The sequence below is a fragment of the Oryzias latipes genome, chromosome 15, assembly GCF_002234675.1.
Source record: "Oryzias latipes chromosome 15, ASM223467v1".
Lineage (NCBI taxonomy): Eukaryota > Metazoa > Chordata > Actinopteri > Beloniformes > Adrianichthyidae > Oryzias > Oryzias latipes.
Genome location: NC_019873.2, coordinates 29,071,391 through 29,094,506, shown reverse-complemented (window position 1 = coordinate 29,094,506; position 23,116 = coordinate 29,071,391). Strand labels below are relative to the sequence as shown.

General features: G+C 44.1%; 1 protein-coding gene across 25 annotated transcripts in view; it reads right to left on the bottom strand.

Annotated features, from left to right (window-relative positions):
- Positions 1-23,116, bottom strand: part of ablim1 (actin binding LIM protein 1) — a 39,744-nt gene that overhangs the window by 16,195 nt on the left and 433 nt on the right. For 6 of the 25 annotated variants that reach the window (XR_002874682.1, XR_002874684.1, XR_002874683.1 and 3 more), the window contains exons 1-4: positions 14,948-15,537; positions 4,103-4,240; positions 2,437-2,620; positions 868-977 (exon numbers count right to left, since the gene is read on the bottom strand). Coding sequence is in view for 22 of the 25 variants with exons in the window: in XM_023963004.1 (XP_023818772.1) it covers positions 868-977; positions 2,437-2,620; positions 4,103-4,240; positions 14,948-15,236 (721 nt within the window). In the remaining 3 variants the exon portion in view is untranslated. Of the gene's footprint in view, positions 1-867; positions 978-2,436; positions 2,621-4,102; positions 4,241-11,696; positions 11,873-14,947; positions 15,538-16,702; positions 16,886-23,116 lie in introns of those variants that run through there. The other 19 variants (XM_023962999.1, XM_023963001.1, XM_023963007.1 and 16 more) reach the window with 9 other exon arrangements.

Below are 23,116 nucleotides of genomic sequence, written 5' to 3'. Positions count from 1 at the left end.
CTGAGGGGTAGATCAGCTGAGGGGTGGAACAGCTGAGGGGTAGGTAGAACAGCTGAGGGGTAGGTAGAACAGCTGAGGGGTAGGTAGAACAGCTGAGGGGTAGATCAGCTGAGGGGTGGATCAGCTGAGGGGGGGATCAGCTGAGGGGTGGATCAGCTGAGGGGTGGATCAGCTGAGGGGTAGATCAGCTGAGGGGGTGGAACAGCTGAGGGGTAAGCACCTGAGGGGTGGAACAGCTGAGAGGTAGATCAGCTGAGGGGTGGAACAGCTGAGGGGTAAGCACCTGAGGGGTGGAACAGCTGAGGGGTGGATCAGCTGAGGGGTGGATCAGCTGAGGGGTGGATCAGCTGAGAGGTAGATCAGCTGAGGGGTGGAACAGCTGAGGGGTAAGCACCTGAGGGGTGGAACAGCTGAGGGGTGGATCAGCTGAGGGGTGGATCAGCTGAGGGGTAAGCACCTGAGGGGTGGAACAGTTGAGGGGTGGAACAGCTGAGGGGTGGAACAGCACAGGGATGGAACAGCTGAGATGTGAAACAAGTGAGGGGTGCATCAGGTTCACTGTGTTTATGTTAATCCACATCCGTTTGGTTAAAACTGATGCCTTTATAAACATTTTGTTTATGTCAATAATTTTGGGGAAAAATTGAAATGTCTTCACTTTTCTATTGGCAATCATTTGAGGAACAGCATCTGGTTCAATGAGGAAACATCTTTTAAACCTGTTTATATATTTCTACATAAGTGACTCTTTGTTTCTCAAGTTAATATCTCAGAAAGTCAGAGTCTCAGTTCATCGGTTGAGTTCCCAGCCTGGACGCCATAGTGACATCCTGTGAAGGACAATCCCTGCAGCCAATCGCTACTCACTGCTGGAGCCCGGGATGTCCTTGGGTCCTGGAGACATGGGCTCCACGCAGAACTGACACAGACAGTCTTTCCCATTGAAGGTCACCCTGTCCCCTGCAGGGAACGGACGTCTGGAAGATAACCAACCAACAAAGTATGAGTTTGCTGCCCCATGATGGGTGGGAGAGTTCATTAGTTGAGGACTGTGGGGCATCTGACAGCTCTGGAGATGACAGAGTCACATGACGCAGATCTGCATCCACACAGTCTGCCAGAGTAGCCTGTTTGGTCACTACAGAAATGACAGACAGCACACGGCTGATGAAAAGCTGCAAAAATATAAATATATCTGTGATTTTTCTCTGTTTTTATTAAAGTAGCTCTGATCATTTAAAAAAAATCAACTGAAAAAAGCGAAACAACTCTTCTAAGAAAATAACAGTTTTTTTAGCTTTTAATAAGCTAACTAGATCTGCAATTAGAACCAAGAAATGCCCCATTTTTTTATTTGTCGTCTAAAAATCCTTCCTCCAGTGAAATGTCATTTGAGAAATCCTAGAGTGTTATTGTCACAAAGGAAAAGAAAAAATTCATCAGTATTTTTTGGGGTTTCTTACAGAATCACCAACTTTAGTATGTTTGTAGCTTTGTATGATGTCTCACAGTTAATGTTTCATATAATTATGTCATTTAAGGCAAAACGCTGCAAAACCCTCAATAAGTAATTAACGCAGACATAATTCATGTATTTTTCCATCACTTACAAGTGATGGAAAAATAACTAGAAGGAGCTGCATTTCCAGGAGAAAATGCAGGGTTTAATGCTATATTGCTGAATAAAAATGAAACTTAAAGGGTCATAATTGGCAAAAAATAAATAAACAAATAAATAAATAAACAAATAAATAAATACATAAATAAGGAAATGATCAAAGTGAAAACTGCTCAATAACAAAAAATATATTTTTGTGAAAAATTCCAGAGCCGGGTATCGAACCAGCGAGCTTCTGCACCAAGGATTCCCCAATGGAGGTAAAAATCCTGGAATATCTTGAAAAGTTCAACATGAAGGACCAAAGGTCATAGGTGAAGAGTTTTATACCATTCAATTCCATTAATCACTTTATTTATTAAAGTTTGTTTGTAAAACATCTAGAAATACTAAATATAGGTCTTTATAAGCAGCATATTAACACTTATGAGGCATTAGCAAGACATTGACAGATGCTAAGAAATATCTTCATTATATCGAATTAATAAATTATGTAATTAAACACATAACCAACACCTGTTGTGATTTATACATTTATAAGTGCTTAGAAAAGTCTCATGAAGGGTTTAAAAATGCAATCAAATGTCTTACTAACACCTAAGGCATTAAGACATCTATGAATGCTTGTAAATGTCTTATAAATATCCTATAGAGGCTTTTAAACATGTTTGTTATATTGTTTTTTCTGCACTGGAATAGTGTCCGATTCAACCTACTTGTGCTTGTGGACAAGTCAATAAAAGCATATCTATCTGTCCATCCATCCATCCATCCATCCATCTCTGTGTTTTTTCTTCTCCCGCCGTCAAAGTTCTTACTTGCAGATGGTGCAGACGAAGCAGGCCGGGTGGTAGGTCTTTCCCAGAGCAGTGACCACCTCCCCCTCCACGAAATCCCCGCAGCCGTTGCAGCGGGTGCCATGCATTCGCTGGTAGTCCAGTGTGCACAGATATTCCCCATTCTTCATGAAGAAGCCCCCCTGGGCGAGGTCACAGCCGCACACTGTGCAAGGGACACACATTTAACGCTAAAGTCATGTAGCATGAAGAAGCTGGATCCTCCATGACTCTGTTAGGACACAGATGTCTGAAGATAGATATTCCACACAACAAGAATTCTATGTTTTGAAACCCAGGAAATAGTCTAGACCAGTCTAGTCAAGTCATGATTGGAGGTCAGCTCCAGTAAACCTCTACAGGAAGGTCGACTACATGGATCTTTGTCTCCAAACGGGGGGTGGAGGGGCACTGGTCCAAAAGAAATGACTTCATTTGGTGCTTTGACCTCCGACCTTTAAAAAACCATTCATCAACAACGAGAAGCAGACCCCTCTGTTCTGGTCTGCAGGTTTTATGGTTTTAATCTTCTTGATTTAGGGTCTCATTCTTCCTTGTATTCATTCATGTGAAAAAGAGAATAAAATATATATATTTTTTTAAATTTAAGGAATTTCTTTGATACATTTAATCCTCTCCTCCGTCATTCCTCTGCTGAGGAATGGGCAGCATTGTGGAAATGCCACGGCTAAATGAGAAAGCACGCCGATGTTTGAAATAACAGCATTGTTACGCAATGAGCTGCGCTGAACCCTGGAGATGAATGAAGCCAGTGAGGTTGGGAAAATCAGCTTTAATTGCATTAAGGCTCAGGGATGATGAGATTAGCTTTTGAGCTAACGGAGTCGAAGAAAACCTTCAGTGAGGTTCAGAGGGCTTCTGGATGCTGAGTTCCTCCACTTTTGTTGGACTCAAACTTTTACAGAAAGCAGACTGAAACCAACCGGCTGGCCTAATTACTTCATAAAATCAAATTCTACAATTCTAGATTTTATGCCTTCGATTTGATTCACTGTGACTAAAGAGAAGATCCTTGTTGTCCTCCTGCAGCTCCTCAAAAAAAGGATCATTCCAAAATGTCAAACTTTGTTTTGTATTCTACTATTGACTAGCAGGCGAATGCTTTAAAGTCTGCTTTTGTTGATTGGGGTATTGTGTGACAGCAGGATTATCTGATGGATGAAGAAGAACAGAACAAATATGGAAGCTGTTCCTCCGACATGATCTTAAAAAGGACAGATTTAGGCGATAATCTCAGAGTTTTTCTATTGTTATACTGAGCTCCTGGCGGACCGAACCAAGCCTGACATGATGCTCCAGATTAACAGACTAACTCATTCACATCAGAGAGGAACTGCCTCATCAGATGATTGTTGCATTGTCCTAGACAGATGGAATGATTAGATCCAGATGCCGTTTAATGTTAATTCTGGGACAGACTTTATGCCTCAGTACCAACTGTCCTTACGGGTGGACACGGCTGTCTGGGGGGGGAATGATCAAACCTGTACGGGACACACAGGTGGCCCCCCTTATTTTTCTTTGATCATTGTCTCCATCGTTTCACACGCGAGCTGAAATGTTTTCAAACCATCCATCCTCCTCACAGAGGAAGGGCTTGTTTTCTGACGCGTAAAAGTTGCCGTACCTTTACAGGTGAAGCACTTCAGATGGAAGTGCTTGTTCTGCACCCGCAGCACCTCCCCCTTGCATGGCTCCCCACACTTGTGGCACTGGATGAGCGGTTTCTCTTTGGAGTGATGGTGTGTGTCCTGCGCATGAGCCACTGCAACACACAGCGCACATCATTAACCGCAGAGCCTCTTTTCATTTCCACGCATCCGTTTGTCCGGTGAGGATCTGCAGAAGATGAACGGACAAGTCTGTCAGGGGAAGAGCGGGCCGCCTCGGGTTCAAGGCTGGACGAGAAACCGGCTCCATAAAGTCCATCCTGATGGGTGGAGAGTTGAATCGCTGAGGGAGCAGAGTTTGGTCATGAAGCAGTAAAAAACTATCAATAAAATCATCAATCGGCCTTCTTCCTCCTATAGGTGTGAGCCTCCCAAGGCTGCATTCCATGTTTAAAAGAGTAAAGTACCGGTATGAACAACTCATTTTAATTATAATATGTTTGACTTTTCTCTCTTTGAGAATTATACCTGTTTTTATGACAACACACATCATTTCTCCTTGTGTTGAACTGAACGGACTCAGACACCATGAAGGTACAGAGGCACACGTTCTGGAGGCCAATGTCCTCTCATGGAGTCAAAACAGAGGAAAACTGACACATTATAGTGTTCGGTGAAGATCTGACAACTTACAGATTCCATAGTTAAAGCAAAAATAACATCACGTACTATAACTGTATGGAGTCAAACTCCAGCCAATGATACGGAGCCCCCCAGGTGCCAGTAGTTAAAAAAAAAGAGAGGAATCTGATAAACTGTGCCCACGATACCCAGGCTACTGTGCCATGCGCAGTCTGGAAGCATTTGTGTTGCATAACTAAAAACAAAAGTCAATGCCAGAAATGCTTTTTCATTTTCAAAATGAAGCTGCGCTCGTTGACTCAAAATTGAAAGGGAAAAACAATCCGCCAAACCGCTTTTTCTTCTTCTTTTTCAACACCGCTCATTCAGTCACTTAATTAAGATGATAGAGAAAATGGTATTTGATATTTCATTTTCAAGAAGTCCTCTTGTAAATGTGTAGCAAAATTCAATTAGAAATGTCTAATTTGACAATTAACAAAAAATGCTTTTTTACAATGTAACGGCATCAAATGACTAAAAAATAAAATTAAAACTCAATTCCCCAAAATGCTTTTTCATTTTCTACTTAAAGACCGCTTATTCTGTGACATAACTAAAGCTATGACGTAGAGAGGGGATTGCATTTTTGGTTTCACATCGACCACACAAAAAGTGTAGCATAATGTAATTCCAGTTAGCATTTGCAGGAGAGCAAACGGTTCACCTGAGTCGGACTGCGGTCCAAAGCCTCCTCCGTAGCGCACACCGTAACAAAGCACCCTCCCCTGCCCGCAGACACGAAGCTAAGAGTCTGGTACAAGGACAATTGATTATTCTGTTCGCACGGCTTATCAGATTTCTTTTTATAACCACTGGCACCTGGGGGGCTCCGTACAATGATGCTGCACGGCTGTGAAGATACGTTTTTAAGTGGAATAATGTTCAGCTCTTTTTATTTAATCAAAGGTCAAATCTGCTCCTTTATGAAGAAGTAGGACTGCTTTTCAGAAATTATGTTTTCTGCTTCTCTTTTGCAGCTTTATGGTTAGCAAAGCTAAAGAGAAGAAGAACTTGTTTTTAAGTCTACATTTACTGAAATGTAAAGAGTCACTGCGTGCAGTCGGTGAATTAAAGTCTGAAACCCCGGTTTGACATTTATCAGCTATTCTCCATGGAGGTTTTTTAGCTGCATTTAGCAGAGACACTGACAGTGAAACTCGCTGAGGAACACAAAGGAGCAGCAAAGAAAGACAGGATTTATGACATGAAACATTAAAAAAGAAAATAGAACAACAAAAACACAAGGACTCAACCCTGACCAACAGGGAATTCAAAGGACATAAATAACACTATTTTTTTTACATGAGAACATAAGCATTGCATCAGCAATCTGATTCTTGACACAGCTGTGATGATGAACCTTTATGCGACTGAAAACCCAAAATAGGACAGTACCTCGCCATTTTGGTTTTCGGTCACATCTTTGATTCCCATTTTTGTCAGGAGTCTCCCAGAATGAAGTGAAGCAAACATTTATTTAGCCTGAGGTTTTAGCTCGGATCCTAACATGTGGCTTTTTACCCAGATTCATCAACTGCTGTGCAGTCCTCCCTTTTATTTACTTTTACAGCTGTTATTCCTAACATCCCCGCAAAACTCTTTTTCTATGTGTTAGGACATGCATAATATGAGGCAGAGGTTCTCATCAGCTGGTTTCATCTCTGCTGGGGGGGGCTTTCTGACATGCAGCATAATCTTCTGCTACTGTACATGAGCGCTGCTGCAGTGCAGCACTGCACACACGCGTCTGAAGCCCTCGGAAGCGTTCCCGCTCATCCTCAGCCTGGTTTTGAAAGGCACGCACACAGCGACAGCACACATCAGAGGCTCTTTATGTCTTCTCCTTTGCAGAGAATCATTAGACTGCAGGGCTAAATTAAGACACCAGCAGAAGAACAGAAATAGCAGCGTAAGCGATCAATAGTCTGCTGAAGAAAGGCATTACTGGAGATCATTGATGACTTGGCCTGACTCCACTTTTACAGCAGTAATGTTCCTCCAACATCCAGAAAGGCTGTGGCTGCAGTCAAATAATCAAACATTTAGATAAATAATTCATTAAAAAACAGTGACAGCTTCTCTGCAGCCTGAACGGGTCATTCTTTCAAACATTTGTTTTAGTGCAAATGTGCTAAAAGCAGTCATGAGATAATTAAAGACACAGGAAGCAGAAGGGAAGCTATTAGGAGGACGGGGGGACAGAAGGAGTCGTTGTGAGGGGAGTAACGTGGGGAGGACCCGTCTCCCTAATGTGATTACACTCACCAGGACAATGAGGCATCTGTGGGTGAACCGGACCGCTGGGACACTGAGGACCAGCAGCTTTTTGTGTGACTTTGCACCTTCATGAAAAACACTCAGACCATCTGGACGTCTCCACACCGGAATGAAACACGTTCTCCAACAAACCTGTTCTAGACACACTCCAAAGATCCCATTTCTTATTCTTTGGCTTTCTTTTTAACACTTTCCATTTGAAATTGAATCAGCACAAATGAAATTGAAGGTGTCCCGCTTTCTGACCTTGATTCTCTTTTTGATGGATTAGTTTAGTTCAAGCACTTTTCAGCAATAAAAATGTGTTGTTATTGCTGAAAATTGCTTGAAATAAACTTGAAATAAACTAATTGGAAAAATGTCAATAAGAATAGCATTTATTATATTTTATATTTATATTTAGGGCATATTTAGGGCATCTATTCAGAAATTAGATAAATAATTAAAAGATTTTGTTTCTTTGAACCAAAACAAAAACAAAAATTGAATAGATTCTAGAATCTAAATCTAAATCTAAAGGAAATGGAGCTAAAATAACGCAAAAAAAAATGCTGATCTGGTTTTATGCAAAGAAATGAATCTTTTGAATTGAATCAGGCATGGAATTCATTAATAAAACACACACACACACAAAGCTGAATGTCATGAACTTGAAAGAGAAATGGAAACGTTTTCTATCAAAAAGTGCAAAGACTCCTACAGGACGAAGACGAAGACGAAGAAGAAGAAAATCGTCCCAACCGACGCACCGAGTCAGTCAGACGTCAACGTCACGAACACAAACTCAGTGGTTGGTCACAGTTTGTAATCAAACACCAACATTTCCAGTTCGGAGCAAATCATATTTAATAAAACTCCTCAGAGATGCCGACTCTCAGAAGAGACGTAGAACTGGTTCCTTTGCTTTTGCAGATTCCAACATTTTATGCAACAAAACTTGATATGTAAAACATAAATCTAATCTTGCAGTAAAACTGATTTGTTTCAGTTGGTTTTGCTGTCGATTTCTGGGGAAAAACTTTCCTCTTTTCTCAAGAAGATGTATTTGTTGTAACACCAATAGAAACTGCTGTTAGGGGAGTTTTTGCTCTCTTCCTATAGAATTAACCTCCTTTACTGAGTAAAATCACTTCTTTGACTGAAAACCACATAAACGAGATTTAAAAGTCCCAAAAGTACAGTATATAAATATGCTGTGTTGCTATTTCAGCACTAATATATGCACCAAACACGTATTGTAATGAAGTGCATCGTTTCTTCACATTAAATACTCTTTCAGAACAATATCATTTTATAAAGTTTGAGGAAATGCTCCCCAACCGTTCCTGAGAAAACCTCCAATGCTGTGAAGAAGATGGAAATAAAAATCCCTGATGAAGCTCTGTCTCCTTAAACATTAATAAACTAAAAACAAAGTGATGTTTGGATGTTCTTCAATCTATTCTTCTGCGCTCAGCTTCACCACTGTTGGAAATCATGTGAAGGTGGTTCAGTTCAAGTTCAAAGTAAAACTAAAGTTTCTACTGTTGTGACTAGAAATGATCAAATGTAATTTATCATGATCCACGTTTCCTGTACTGTGAGATCAACGAGGATCCTTTGGATAACATCTAACCAATAAAATCAATTTTTGCTGCTAAACGTCTGAACTTCCTTCTTCTCAGATCTCTGACCCCCCCACCCCCCCCCCGCCAAAAAAAAAAACTTGCTGAGGGGGAAATAACTCCTAAATTTAGGGACCTTTCACATAACTGGGATTGAGGCAGCTGTTTGAATCCTGCTGAGCACATCTGGGACCATACATACCTCTGTTTGGGCTATTTTTAACATTTGGGGAAGGGGGGCGGGCTTGCCCTGCATGGAAAAGTCAACACTGGTGACGTTGGAAAAGGCAGATGTTTGGACCGGAGAACTGAGATTTACGGTCTGGGAGGGAAGGGTTTGCCTGAGCACAGAATCGTCCCGTTCCTATGACAGTGAGCGGGTTTCCAGAACATTCTGCTCCGTCTGAGCCTCTGACAGAAATAAGTGAGTGACAGAAAACATACTCCTGATCCGGCGCCGCTCACATTCCAGCGTCTTGGCTGTGCAGGCAGACCGAGGCGTCCTGCCACATCACCACAGGACGACACAATGAGCTTTCCGCTGGGACAATACCCGGCACAGCGTCCCAAAGCCGGGCCCGGTGAGCAAAGGGGGCTCTTCTCTCCAACCATATAGTCAAGCACCCCCCACCCTTTAAAGCAGAGCCAAATATAAAGGCTGCAGACGATCCTGGCGGGGGGGTGGGAGTGAGAAGGGTCATGTTGAATCCCCTGAGGACAGAGTTTTTCTGGGACACGTGCCCCCGGTAGATTGTGGGTTTAGACGGATCTACGGAGGAAGTTCCCAACTTCACGGCTTTCGTTCCTCTGCTGTGGTTGGGGGGGGGGGGGGGGGGGGGGGGGGCAATAGATGAAAGCTTTATGAAATGATGAAATATTCAATGTTCATTCTCGCGACTCTGTTTCCAGCATCTCAGCTGGAGACGCAGTGAGGCGGCGAGTTTGGAGCAACAACATCAAAGAGCAGAGGACACGCCCACCACGAAACCCCAATTATCAGCACCCAGACATAACAAGCTTGTCCTAACCCCTCCCCAACATGAATATGTATGGACCCTCCTCAACACTGTGCCCCTGCCAGCAGACAAAGCACTTCAAACACAGGGGGGGGGGGGGGGGGGGGGTCTATCTGCCTCCACCAGCAAATCCTCAGAGACCTGAGCTTTAAATAATGACCTGATCTGAGTGGTTTAACGCCACAAAGCAGAGGTTAGTGTGAGCGATTGAGCATTCATCACCACAATGACCAGAACCGAGGAGGTTCTGTTCACCAGAACAGAGAACAGCTCCGTGTTTGCAGGACGTGAACCCATCCTCCTCTTTTTGCCAGGAGGATGTGTGCATGTTGGTTTAGCCCGTCAGAGGCCGTGCACGGCCGATCTGCGGTGCACGATGATGTCTGTGACAGCCCCCCCCCCTCAAAGACGAGGCAGCATTGCGGTTGTCTGCAGCGAATGCAGCAGGCAGCTGCAAAGGGAGGAGACGTGAGACGGACAGAACCAAGCCAGGAGGATTCAGGGCCAAGACGACAAAAGGAGAATGTCCTAAAAGACGCCACAGAAAAAAACATTTCATGAGGACTTTTAAACATTTGGAACAAAAGCAGAGCAGCTCTGCAGTCACTTGATACTGATTCATTATTCTGATGCCACAGTTTTGGGTCAGCTCTGCATCCCAGAACCCACCTGGCCTCCGGCGGCTTGAGTAATGAGCTCTCTGGAGTCCAAACTGTCCTTCTGGCAGGAAAAACTTTGAAAATTGGACTTCTCCCTCTATAAACCTCAACCGTCACCAGGCAGGGTGGTTCCAGCCTTCAGAGGGACCATGAGAACACGTGGCAGCCAGAAGTTACAGGACTTCTGCCAACGCTGCCGGGCCACGCATGGCAACGGGATGCTTCACTGTGGTCAGCTGGACGCCGCCTCCAACCGCCAGCACGCCGTCAGCTACAAACAACAACCCTGAACTCTGATTTCAGTGAAAACGTCTTTCAACTGATCCAAAAAAATGTGAAAGGAGCATGTTTAGAAAATAGCCTCCATGTGGGGCACCAGGCAGAGAATGACCCCGTAAAACAGCAGAACTTTGCTGTCAGTCCTGAAAACACTTTAGAAGATCAACTGTGTTTTGGTTCAAACATTTCCCCTGAAACAATCTGTGAAGGGTACAGTCGGTTTCTGCTGCTGCTGCTGCAGCTGCTGCTGCTGGCAGTGAGTCACGCCGTCAGACAATGGTCAGCCTCACGACTGCGTGTCCCGGGAAATGGCGGGCGGCGTTAAACATCTCCTCCATCTCCTGAATCATCACGCACAGCTGGGCGACGGCGCTTGTAAAAGGAGCCCAACCATGCGACATGAATGGGGCCACCGCTGACAACAATGGAGTGCACCTATCGGAAGGTTGCCATGACAACGGCTGCAGACAGAGTGAAAAAAGGGAGGGAGAAAGACAGAGTGCAGGTCTGTAGCCATGCGCAGTATGCCTCCCAACACCAGTGCTCCATTTCTCGGTTCTCCCTTCGTCCAGAAATGGGTTGTTTATACCCCCACCCCCCAAAGAAAAAAAACAAACAGGCATGTCAGGAGATGACCGGCCTCAAGCTCCCCCCACACGAACACATGCTGTGATCCGATATCATTTTGCATACTCCAAGCAGGAGCTGAAAGGGCGTTGCACCTTTAACTCAGCCGCTCAGCCCAGATCCTGATGTGCTGAAGATGCACATGTGGATGGAGTCCTTAGTCCATCCAGACAAGACAGAGAGATGAAAACTTTATGAAACTCCCAGGGGAGAAATTCAGGAGTCCAGCAGCAAAACACACACACACGACCACACACAATAAATAACAATAAGATAAAAGAGCAGATTCCTTAAACAGCCTGACAGCTGAAGGGACAAATGATGCCAAAGCCTCAAAGATGCAACCGGCAACATGAAATCCAACGAGGTGGAATCCAGACGTGAAGAACCCAGCAGGACACACCAGCTGGGACGCCCAACAGCATGACTGGCAGAACCAAACCCAGAGAAGCACGGAGAAAATACCTTTTTCTTTGACCATGACCATTGGAATCCCAGAAAAGCTGCACCAGAAACCACTTCAGCCGCTGGATCCCAGACTGTCAGCGCGGGAAAAAGTCCAGACGCCGAAGCGGGAGAGACGCTGCTCAGCTCTGCTCCAGCATGGGGTTTGCCTCCCGACTGCCTGCCTGCCTCCCATCCTCTGCTCCTCCTCCTCCCCCCTCCCCTTTCCCTCCCTCTGTTGTCAGCCGCCTCCTCAATGCAGCATCCGGGCGGCTGCTGCTGTTTGTGACACAGCAAAGACACTTTTCACAATCCGCAACACGATTCAGAGGATTTGATTTAATTCAGGATCTTCAAAGCTCACTTTACTCCATTCTGATGTTTAACAGTTTTATGGTTTTGGGATTAATCTGAAATTGGTCAATTCCTTTCCTGTTTTATTTTGAAAATGCTCAGGCATTTGTTCCTATTAAGATGGTCTTTCTTTTTATCTTTTCAGTTTTCAGATACATTTGGACTAAAACTGGATGAAATTGATTTTCCCTGCTACATTAATAGTCCTATTTCTTTAAATGACATTTTTTGTTTACTTCATTTTAAATCTTAGTCAATAAAAAAACGTTTTAACTTTTAATATTTGCCTGGGTGTGAACTTTCATGAGGCAAACCTTGTTTTTGAAAGACATTATTAGGCTTGAAAATTACTTTTACAACAAACAATATTAAAAAAAAACAAGTAAAAATATTTGGTTTAGTGACAGTTTGTAAAGAAAAAAGAGCTCCCCTGTTCTTCTCTAGATGGATCAATTCCCTTGTTATGATCAGGTCTCTTTAAAAAAGATGAAACATAATCGTCTTTTTTAGACATTTGCATTATTATTAAGGCATTCAGGTTTTCTAATAACATCAAAATAACCCATAGATCCAGTCAAAAGATACATTTTGAAATGATTTTAGGACATTTTTGCTCTTTGGATCCATTCCTTCTTCTACAAGCATAGATAAAAAAAAGCAGTTCTTTATTAAATCCTCCCCTAATACGAAGTTTAAAATAAAAGGCAGCATCTCTTAGATCACAGGAGGTCACATGAGGCGGCAGATCAGACTTACAGGGATCTCTACCTGTAGCTTTGTATGAGTGGATCCTTTCAAATCCAATTACACAGAGAACATGGCAGCGTGTTAATGACTGAGCGCGGTTTCCTCACCAGCTCCTGTGTGCTGTCACCTCAATAACCCTGTGAAATGTACATTTGCTCGCAGCTCTGCAGATGAACCCACACTTATGTCATTAAAAGCTTGCTAAATAAACCTGAGTCCCATCTGTTAGGAAGATGAAGAAACATGTGAAAGTGCTGATGGAGCTGAGGCCCAGCAGGTCTGAGAACGCTCCAATTCCGACTCCCGCACTGACTATCACAACGGAAAATTCAGAGAGCGGTGACAGAAACTTGAGGATCAAACAGAAACGGATTCATCCGGAGATGGAGAAAAGCAGCGGCGTCTCTATAAACGCTGATGTAAGCATCTCATTCTGCATGCAGAGAGCGTGGATCCACTGGAGGCTGAAAACCCAAAGCGGCGCCTCTCTATCTACAGGACGTTTGCATAATGGAAGAAAGGCTGGGAAGTAAATGGGAAAACACCACGTTTGGAAAAGTCCTGCCTTCCTTTTGTGACCAGGAAGCATGTTAACCTGAATTCCCATGATGCCTTAGATCTAAATGCACCAAAGACAGAAAAATCCTGTTAATGTCCCCGCCATGGGTTATAAACGCCATTTCCAGTTTTATAATCTTCATCCATGCTGTTATGCATGGATGGAAGCTTTCTGCTGTTTACCTGTGGACAATCATGCCTCACTGATATTTGTGGGCATTAAAGCTTCCCTCCCATGAAAATAGTGTTTTTAACAAGCTATTGCTGCATTTCTCTGATGATGGACGACATGTATTAAGAAAATTAGCCTCTAAATTGCATATATATGTACGTATTTTTTTGTTCTAATAGGTGTGAATCAGGAGCAGACAAAAAAATGCAGTTGGACAAAGACTTAATTGTGACGTAGAAAACTCGCTGGGCGGGGCCACAAGCTCCCTGCTCCAAACTGTCAACGACAGGAAAGGGAACGGGGGCGGGGTTGCTCCATGCCAACAGTCCCGCCCACAACTCAGAGGAGAATTTCAAATGAACTTGAGCCGCTCTGCAAAAAACTAAGTCCTAAAGCAACAGGTTCTTCTTTTGTTTTTTTGAATAAAAGACATAATTCTAATTAAAAGACAACTGGAAACACTTTGAAAATAGATGAAAGATGATCAGAGTGGGACTTTAAGAAGCTGTTTCATTGCAGCAAATAAATAATGCTAAATAAAAATAAATGCTGGGCCACTTCTTGGCAGAAAAAAAACAGATAAATCTTTCAATAAAAGTCAAATCCCTTTTAAAATCTGTTTCAGCAACTGGAAAAGAAAAAAGAAAGATATTTTAAACTGCAACCCACAAAAAGCTTTGATTTTCTGAGTTTGTTCTTTTCAAATCCCTTCTGTTTCAGCCAATCAGAAGCTACATTGATCATCAATTCACAGTCAGGTGGAAATGAAACCAGAGGAGGAAGAACACGTAATTTCTCTGACAACAGGCCAAATGAAAATATTGACCCTTTCAAAGGTCAGCCAAGGTCAGGCTGCTGACTGAGTTTAGCTGTGACCTGTAAGCGACATTTCCACTCCTTCCTTCTTTATCCACACCAAAATGTAAATCCAAAATAGGACAAGCTGCTCCTTTTTGGGGATTTTTTTTCTTTTCTTTGTAGTGCCAAGAAATGATGATGTTATCACCGCGCCTGGCATGCAGTCAGAGAATGAGCAAAATCTGGAAATCTCAATTTGTCCTCATGCCCACTTCCTAATCTGGATCAAAGCCCCTCTGCTGCTAATTCGCTGTAGATTACACAACTTTACAGAGGCTGCTAATGAAACTCCTGACTCTTTCTGGCAAGAGTTGGTTGAGCAGAAAGGCTCGCACATTCGCAGGAGAGGCCTCCAGAGGTGAAAGCCCGCTGTGGTCCAGTTCTCAGAACGTCATCAGCAAGTCATCAACTCCAACTGACAGTTTTTTTGTTTTGATTAAAAAAACACATAAAAGGCAGAATATGCAAAGAAAAAAGAAGCAAATTCAAAACCACGAGTTTGCAGTTGATAAGAAAAAGTTGGATTGTGATTGATAGCCTAACTGGTTCAAGCAGAAGAACATGGTCCACTTTCTAGTCCTACCTGAGGGAACATCGTTCAGCCTCTCACTTAGGTAATAGTCATTGGGATTGAGGAACGGGAGAAGCTCCATGTACTGTTTAGGGATGAGGTAAAGCACCTCGGCCACATGCCCGTCCTCGATGATGGACATCCGCTTGACCGAGCTCTTGCGCTTAACTCGGATGCGGTTGGCGCTGTGGCTGCGGCTGACGCTGTGGCTGCGGGTGGCGCTGTGCCTGCGGCTGACGCTCTGGCTGCGGTTGGAGCTGCACAGCTTGCCCAGGCTGTTGAGGCCGGGCAGGGTGGGCATGGTGCCTTGGTGTCCGTCGACTCTTCCACGGCTCAACTGGCGTTGGGATCAGAACCGCTCCAAATCCTGTCCGGCCAAAGTCCTCAGGAACTCAAGAGGACCTTCATGGGTAATTTCCCAGAAGATCCTCCTTCAACCAAAGCAAACCCTCAAGATGCTCCCAGGCTGAAAGCTAGGATTCGTCCTCAAGACCCCTCATGACTTGTTAGTGTCCACCTCAAGGTGGAGATGCCACTCAGCAATTTGTCGGAGACCCCGGCTGCAGGCGGAGCGGGGCAAGATGTGGAGAAAGAAGCTTACACGATGAGTGTCTTCAGCTCAACCAGCCTGGTGCCTTAAGCAGCTTAGGGCTGACGTTGAGCCCGATTATCTTCTGGGTGGGGTTAGGTTGGTCTATATCAACTTTTCCCACACTGGGGGACCTTACTACCTGGTTCCTGTACACCTTCATTACCTTCTTTGAGACGAACGCTTTGATTGAAACGGTCGGAAACAAGAGATCCATTCTACTAAAATAAAACTAAAATATTTTCTTCTCTGGTTCTCTTCAGGTCCGTTGGATCGCCCTGCAGCGCTAAAGGAACCTACGGTGTCCTGAGAGCACACAGAGGATTGGGTGCATGCCAGTCCTTGAAGAGGACAACAGCCAACAAGGTGATTTCAGCAGAGAACAATGCACAACGCCTTTGAAATGCCCCCAACAGCATCATCTCAGTGCAAGAAATTCAACTTGGAAGTCAGAAAAGAAGGAAGCATTGAAAAAACCTGGAAGAGAAAAGGGATTTCTGTTGATGGAACTCCACAAAATGACATCTTCCACGTTTTTGGTCTTCTGTTTATCTGATTCGGATGCAGGAAAAGCCGTTTTACAACTTTTTGGTTGGTTTCTCTAGAACTCAGAACCAAATTAACTCCTGATTGGGCAAATATGTACTCAGAAATTTCTCTAAGTGGGAGGTAAGAAGATAAATGAGGCTTAAACTTTTTTATCATATGAAGACATTTCTCTACGTCAAGAGCATTTATCAGACAATGACGAAGCACAAATGTTCCTTCGGTCTGGAGGTGTAGGGCTCAGATTAGACGTTCACCTCTGTCTCAGGGGGCGCCACAGTTTAACATTCCTTCAGCTTCTCTGTCATTTGACTTGTGTGCAAAAACACCTTCATTCCCGAAGCCAGAGAGACGGTGAAGGATAAGCGAGAAGTAGTTCACCCACATGTACCTGGAGGCAGCTGAGGACATGGCACTCTGCTGCAGTGAGGCACCACCTCTCTTCCAGGCTGTGGAGGCTTTCCCACAACTACCTCCACCCTCACAGATCCACACAGACATGCACAAAAACAACACTGCTGACGAAAACACCCCCACGTAAAGAATATATGTCCTCTATCATCCTTAATTAGTCCAAATGGACCACCCTTCCCCACACCTGACTCTCTTCAATATATTTTCCCCCATCTTACCATCTAGTCCGAAGCAGGAGGTGAATTTTTGGGCGTAGTTACAGAGCCCATCGTAGCCAGGCTGCTCCCTCCCTGTGTTCCTCTCCCCCATCTCTACACACTCCCACACACCGTCCCGTCCGGCACCGCTTTCACTCCTTCCACTGCTTATCAATTATTCAAGCGTTTGCCGGGACGCTGGCATGCGCGCGCACGCCGGCTCTCTCGCTCAGACACATAACACAGAAAGACAGGCAGACCGAGGGGAAAGTGCTGAGTCTGCAGCATGCAGCGAGGAGCAAGCCCCCTCCGGTGGTACCAAAAAAAGAGGGAGGAGGCACCGGATTCAGCTGCTGCAAAACAATCTTTCTCTCCATCCACCATTGGTCATCCAGATTGCACCACAGTGTAACAGGTAACAGGAAGTGCTCTTCCTGCTCTAGGAAAAGGTGGGATGAAGGAGGAGGAGGAGGAGGAAGAGGAGGCAGGCTTCAAAGATCACTTTTGGATTTATGAGGAAAATATCAAACTTTTAAGGGAGTGGTACCATAAGGTCTTTAAAATGTTCAAAATGTTAAGAAATGCATGAGGGAAACCAGCCGTTTCTGCTAAACTGTACCCAATATTTAACCAGGATGACAGTAAACATGTTTGTTTACCTGATAACATGTCCAAATTTAGCAAAACAATGACAGATTTGAGCAGAAAAAGTCTTTTTTTAGGAGTAAAGCAAAGCAGTGGTTTGATGCACCAGCATGAATGATTACAAAGACACAGAATAAATATAAAAAAAAACATACATATAGGTTAAGAGAATTACATTTAATGGCAGAGCTGATCTGATTTCACCGGATGCTCTGCAGACGGAGACATCTGATCGCTCTTCCGTTGACCTTCAGCTCTCCACTTAAACTGGTGGCTGCAGCTGAGCTCCTTAATGTGCATCAATAACGGATCAGGCGGGGCAGCTCACAGGTACGCCGCCACCATAATGGGTTCGTGAAAAATACGTAAATTAAGATCACGCTAAGTGAAAAGAAAGAAACCTAGAAATGCAATGGGAGTGAAGGCAACAGACGGGCCCATGAGCTTAGATCACAGTGATGACTTTAATGGAGATGCCTCCAGGAAACAGCTGGACTGAAAGCAAAGGATGTTAGAGGTAAGGAAAGAAATGCAATGAGAAATGCATTCTGGGAAAGGAAAACCTTGCAAGGTTTCGGTGCTCTAAGTAGGGCTTTAGGGAAAAAAAATCAATTATCACAATATTTTACTTGGCAATAATGGTATCCATCAAATGCAGTCGAAACAATGTTTAATTAATTATTTATGAGCAAAAATGTAGTTTAGCGTCTTACTCTTGTGATCTACTTCAACCCCTGAACACTGCAGCGCAGCACACCCACATGATCCTGCCAGAACCATCTCACCGTGGATGTTTGTTCATTCGGCTGGCAGTTGTATCAAATATAAGGGCTGACATTACTTTACCTTCCTCCGACCCTTCGACCTGTGTTCTCTGCCCAGCTGTATTTAGAGAATTTGAGCCAGCGTCTCTTCAATTTTTAAATGAATTAGTCAGTCAAAGCAAACCATCAGGTTCTCCCCTAGACTCCATCCCTCCTAAGTTTTTCAAGGAGGTCCTCCCCAGCATTGCACAGACGGTCCTCTCTATTATCAACAGCAGTCTTGCTGCTGGTGTCGTCCCCTCCACCTTTAAACATGCAATGGTTCAGCCGATACTTAAAAAACCCAGCCTGGACAGTGCTGTACTGGCCAATTTTAGACCCATCTCCAAGATGCCCTATATCTCTAAACTCTTGGAGAAAGTGGTCTATTCACAGCTGGAGGATTTCTTAAACCAACATAAAATTCCTGAAGTCTTCCAGTCTGGGTTTAGACCCCTTCACAGTACGGAGTCAGCACTGCTGAGAGTCAGCAACGACATTCTCTTGGCCAGTGATGCTGGAGATTATGTTGTTCTAGTTCTGCTGGACCTTACTGCAGCATTCGACACCGTAGACCATAGCATTTTAATTTCTAGGCTCCAGAACCTGGTGGGGATTCAAGGTACTGCACTGGACTGGTTCAAATCCTACCTGGCGGAAAGAACCATGTGTGTCAGTTTAGGTGGTTATGAATCCACCACAGCTCGGGTTCCCTATGGGGTCCCACAAGGGTCGGTTTTGGGACCTCTTCTGTTTTCTTTATATCTGTTACCTTTAGGGTCCATTCTAAGAAAACACGGCATTTCCTTTCATTTATACGCTGACGACAGTCAGATCTATCTGCCGCTAAAAAAGGATAATCTCTCTGTGACGCGGCTCCTGTCATGTCTCCATGACATTAAGGACTGGTTGGCCCTAAGTTTCTTGAGTTTGAATGAAAAGAAAACAGAAGTTGTAATTTTTGGACCGAATGATTTTAGTGGACCCTCCCCGATTGATCTGGGCTCTCTGACTGATTTCTTAAAATCAACTGTTTCTAACTTGGGTGTTAAATTGGACAGTAATTTTAGGATGGACCAACAGATAAGCTCTGTAGTGAAGTTAAGCTTTTTAAGCCTTCGCCAACTTGCTAAGGTAAAACCTTTTTTAACACCTGCACACTTTGAAACAGTAATCCATGCTTTCATCACGTCCCGGCTGGATTACTGCAACTCTCTTTATCTTGGACTCAGCCAGTCGTCTCTCTTGCGTCTCCAACGTGTTCAAAATGCAGCTGCTCGTCTTATGGTTGGAGCACGCAAAAGAGACCACATCACACCGATCCTAGCATCGCTTCACTGGCTGCCTGTGCATTTTAGAATTCATTTTAAGATTCTTCTGCTTGTTTTTAAATCTTTACACGGTCTTGCCCCGCTGTACCTCTCTGAGCTTCTCACTCCCTATTCGCCGGCACGGTGCCTCAGATCAGCTGATCAGATGCTTTTAGAGGTACCGAGGTCCAGACGGAAGCTCAGAGGGGACAGAGCTTTTGCTGTAGCCGCTCCAAAGCTGTGGAATACTTTGCCGCTGGCCATTAGAGAAGCCCCTTCACTGACCATTTTTAAAACCCGTTTAAAAACCCATTTTTATGCTCTGGCTTTTAACCCAATATGAAGACCACTGTTTTTCTAACTGTTTACTGTTTTTCTATAGTTTTATCTCCCTCTGTGTTTTCCCCCCTGTAACATGTTTTAATGTTTTTTACTGTTGTGTTCAGCACTTTGTCTCAACTACTGTTGTATGAAAGTGCTATATAAATAAAGTTGAGTTGAGTTGAGTTGTTGTTACACTACGGTGGCCCTGAAGTACAAATCACTACAACAAATCACTCAGAAACACAAATTAAAGATCCCAACAACGAGTAACCCTTGTGCTATCTTAGATGACCCCCCCCCATGGTAGGGTGTTCTCCCTACCATGACAAAGGTGGATAAAGGTGGAAAGATTTCATGTAATCCATGGACACCAGTGAAGATCACAAATCATTGAAGAAAAAGGTTTCAGAGCACTGTCTAGTGGGTCTAGATGACCCAACTCCCAATGTCAAAGTGCCTAGGACAGCACAAGGGTTAAGCAAGCAGAGCAAATGTTTAAAAAACAACATTATCTTTTAAAAATCAAAGCAAAATTTACAGAAACCAAAATGTTAAAAAAGAATCTTCCAGAAATCAAAACCAAACGTTAAAAAATGAAACAAAATTATAAACTGGAAAAGTTAGGTATTAAGGAACACCACTGATTGGATGATGATGTTTGAGGGACAACAGAAGGATGTTTAGCCTGAAATGTGGTGGAGAGTTGATTGATCCATGATCCCCACACTGCTGGCAGTGGCCTGAAGCTTAAAAACCCACTGGTGTTTTTAACATGTTCTTGCTGCATTTCTGATAATGGACGACATACAAAAAGAAAATTAAGACTAAAACTGCATTTCTGAGTATTTCTTTATTCAAATCGTTGTGAATCAGGAGCTGACGAAAGCATCCCTGTTTGAAAAAGATCGTATTTGTGACGTACGCTGGGCGGGGCCACGAGCTCCCAGCTCCGCTCCATTCTGATGCATCCATTTACAGACAAACAGATCTAACCTGTACCACTTTTGTTGCACAGCTAATGTTAGGTTGGGGGTGAGTGGGGCTCTAAGCTAGCGGCGGAGCGTGTGAACAGGAGGAGGACAGGCGTATTCCACTTCAACAACTCAGAGGTGAATTCCTATGAACTTTTTTTTTTTTTTTCTCTACTGGATGTTTATCATTACGGTAAGGTACAGATAGCGCACAAATCTCAAAGGGGTGGGGCCTGTCCACACACACACACTCAAATGTTATAAACACACCTGTTAGCTGCATAAATGTCCACATGTCAACACGTACATAATACAGATAGTGTTCACACATGCATACTTATGCCTACCAGCCAACTAGTGTTTATGTTCTTCTAAAATGGATGATGGAATGTGGAAAGAAGGAGGGGGAGCAACCAGCCACCCCCACACCCAGACCCCCGCCGCAGCAGCCGTGGCAGCCAGAGGCCCCCAACGCAATGCGGCAGCAGGCGTTGGCGGCCCCCCGGGCGCCCAAGCCCGCCACCCAGGCCAGGGCCAGCAGGGCCGCCACGAGGCCCCCAGAGCCAGAGAGCAGGGAGGCATGGGGGGAAAGAGAACACCGCCCCAGCCCAACCAGGAGAGCAGCCCCCCCGCAGCGCCAGGAGGGCCCAACGCCGGGCCCCATCCGAGAGGGGTGCCCACAGCCCCAGACGAGCACCCCATCACCACCCAGGGGTCCGAGCATCCCCCCGCCCCAACCCCAGGTACGAGCCAGGACCCCCCAAGGGAGACCCGCTCCGCGCTCCAGGCAGCCACCCACCAGGGCCACAGATGGTCCAGAAAGGTGCAAGACAGGGGCCAGCCGCCCCCGCCCAGGAGGGGGGCACCCCAGAGAGAAGGGGGGCCCACAAGGGTTGTTGTAGATTGTAATTCCTATGAACTTCTGCTGCTCTGCAGAAACGATATCCAACGAAACGACACAGGTTTTTGTAAAAACAGTATCAGAATTCAAAGACCACTGGGAGCGCTTTGAAAACAGATCAACAGATGACTAAAGAAATTTCTCCTGTCTGAAGATATTTCCATGTTAATAACTTCCGCTTGAACAAATGTTTACATCCATTACGCGACATCCCATAATCCCTGCCTTTCCTGCTTTCTTATTTTATGTTTTGGTTTATTAGAATTAAATGCTGGTTTCTGAAATGCTGTTTTGTAATGTGTTGTTTTAATTATTTGTTTGCCTTTTTCATTTGAAATGTTTTTGCCCCTTCAGGGCCACCGTATTGTTCCACGGCTCAGTGATACAACTCGGAAATCGTATCCAGCAGCCGTTTCCTAAATGTATAAAGTACATTAAAGTTAGAGACTTATGTTCTTAAAATACTTCAATAACCTTATTGGTTAAAGCATATTTAGGCTTTTTTTAACTACTGAGAAATTATTTGTTGTGGAAATTCAACATCGAGTAATGAAAAAATATGTGATAATTTGTCCAAATAAAAGCGCTTGGAATTTGCTTTGGCAAACGCAACTTGTACAGGAGACAGTTATTGTGCTTCACGTTCTGATAAAATGGATTTAGTGCAATTGTGTTCATGTGAAAGTTGTATGATTTATCGTCTCTGTTACAGTTTTAGGACATATTGTTTCGCCTTTAAACAGCCCTAATTCTCAGCGTTCTCTTCTTGTTCCAATATAGACCCAGCACAAACGAGAAAATTTGTTTTTTCAGTATAATTTGAAGTTAATCCAGGTGTTTCTAATAATTGAGCTGTCTTTTCAGACATTTTTCGTAAAGATTTCTTCATGTTTGTGAAACTCCTGACCAGAGAGGAGAGGAGCGACTTGCTTCTCATGAAGACAGATTGTTTGCAAGAGCTTCATCTTCTAATCAGGTCTTCCGTATGAAGTGAAGAAGCTGTGGAGCTCTGAGCTGCATCGATCTCCTCCAACAAGCATGGAGGGCAGATCCAGGAGAATGAATGAAGCCTCTATCAGAGCCTTCCTGCTCAGAGGGACAGAGATGAACCCAGCAGAAAGCTTCTTACGGGCTTCTGCTTTTCTCTGTATTACAAATCAAATCCATCCAACAGCAGGTTCATCACGGTGACCTTGGGTCGTGTCGGTCCCAGCACTTTTTTCTCTTCCAAACTTCCAGTCATGGAGGCAGGCCATCTGATCCCAGCAGGAACAGCTGGAGGCTGAGTCCTAAATCAGCACAGATGGAAGCATAATCCACCTGCACCGTTTATGTCGAAGAAAACAAGAGCAGGTGCCCCAAATCACTGGGAATTTTTCAAATTAACATTTTAAAAGTATCTGATATAACTGAAACATTAAAATTGTAAATGATAAATGTTTCAGGAACAGGAAGTTGATTCCATCCAGTGAAGGGTGCAG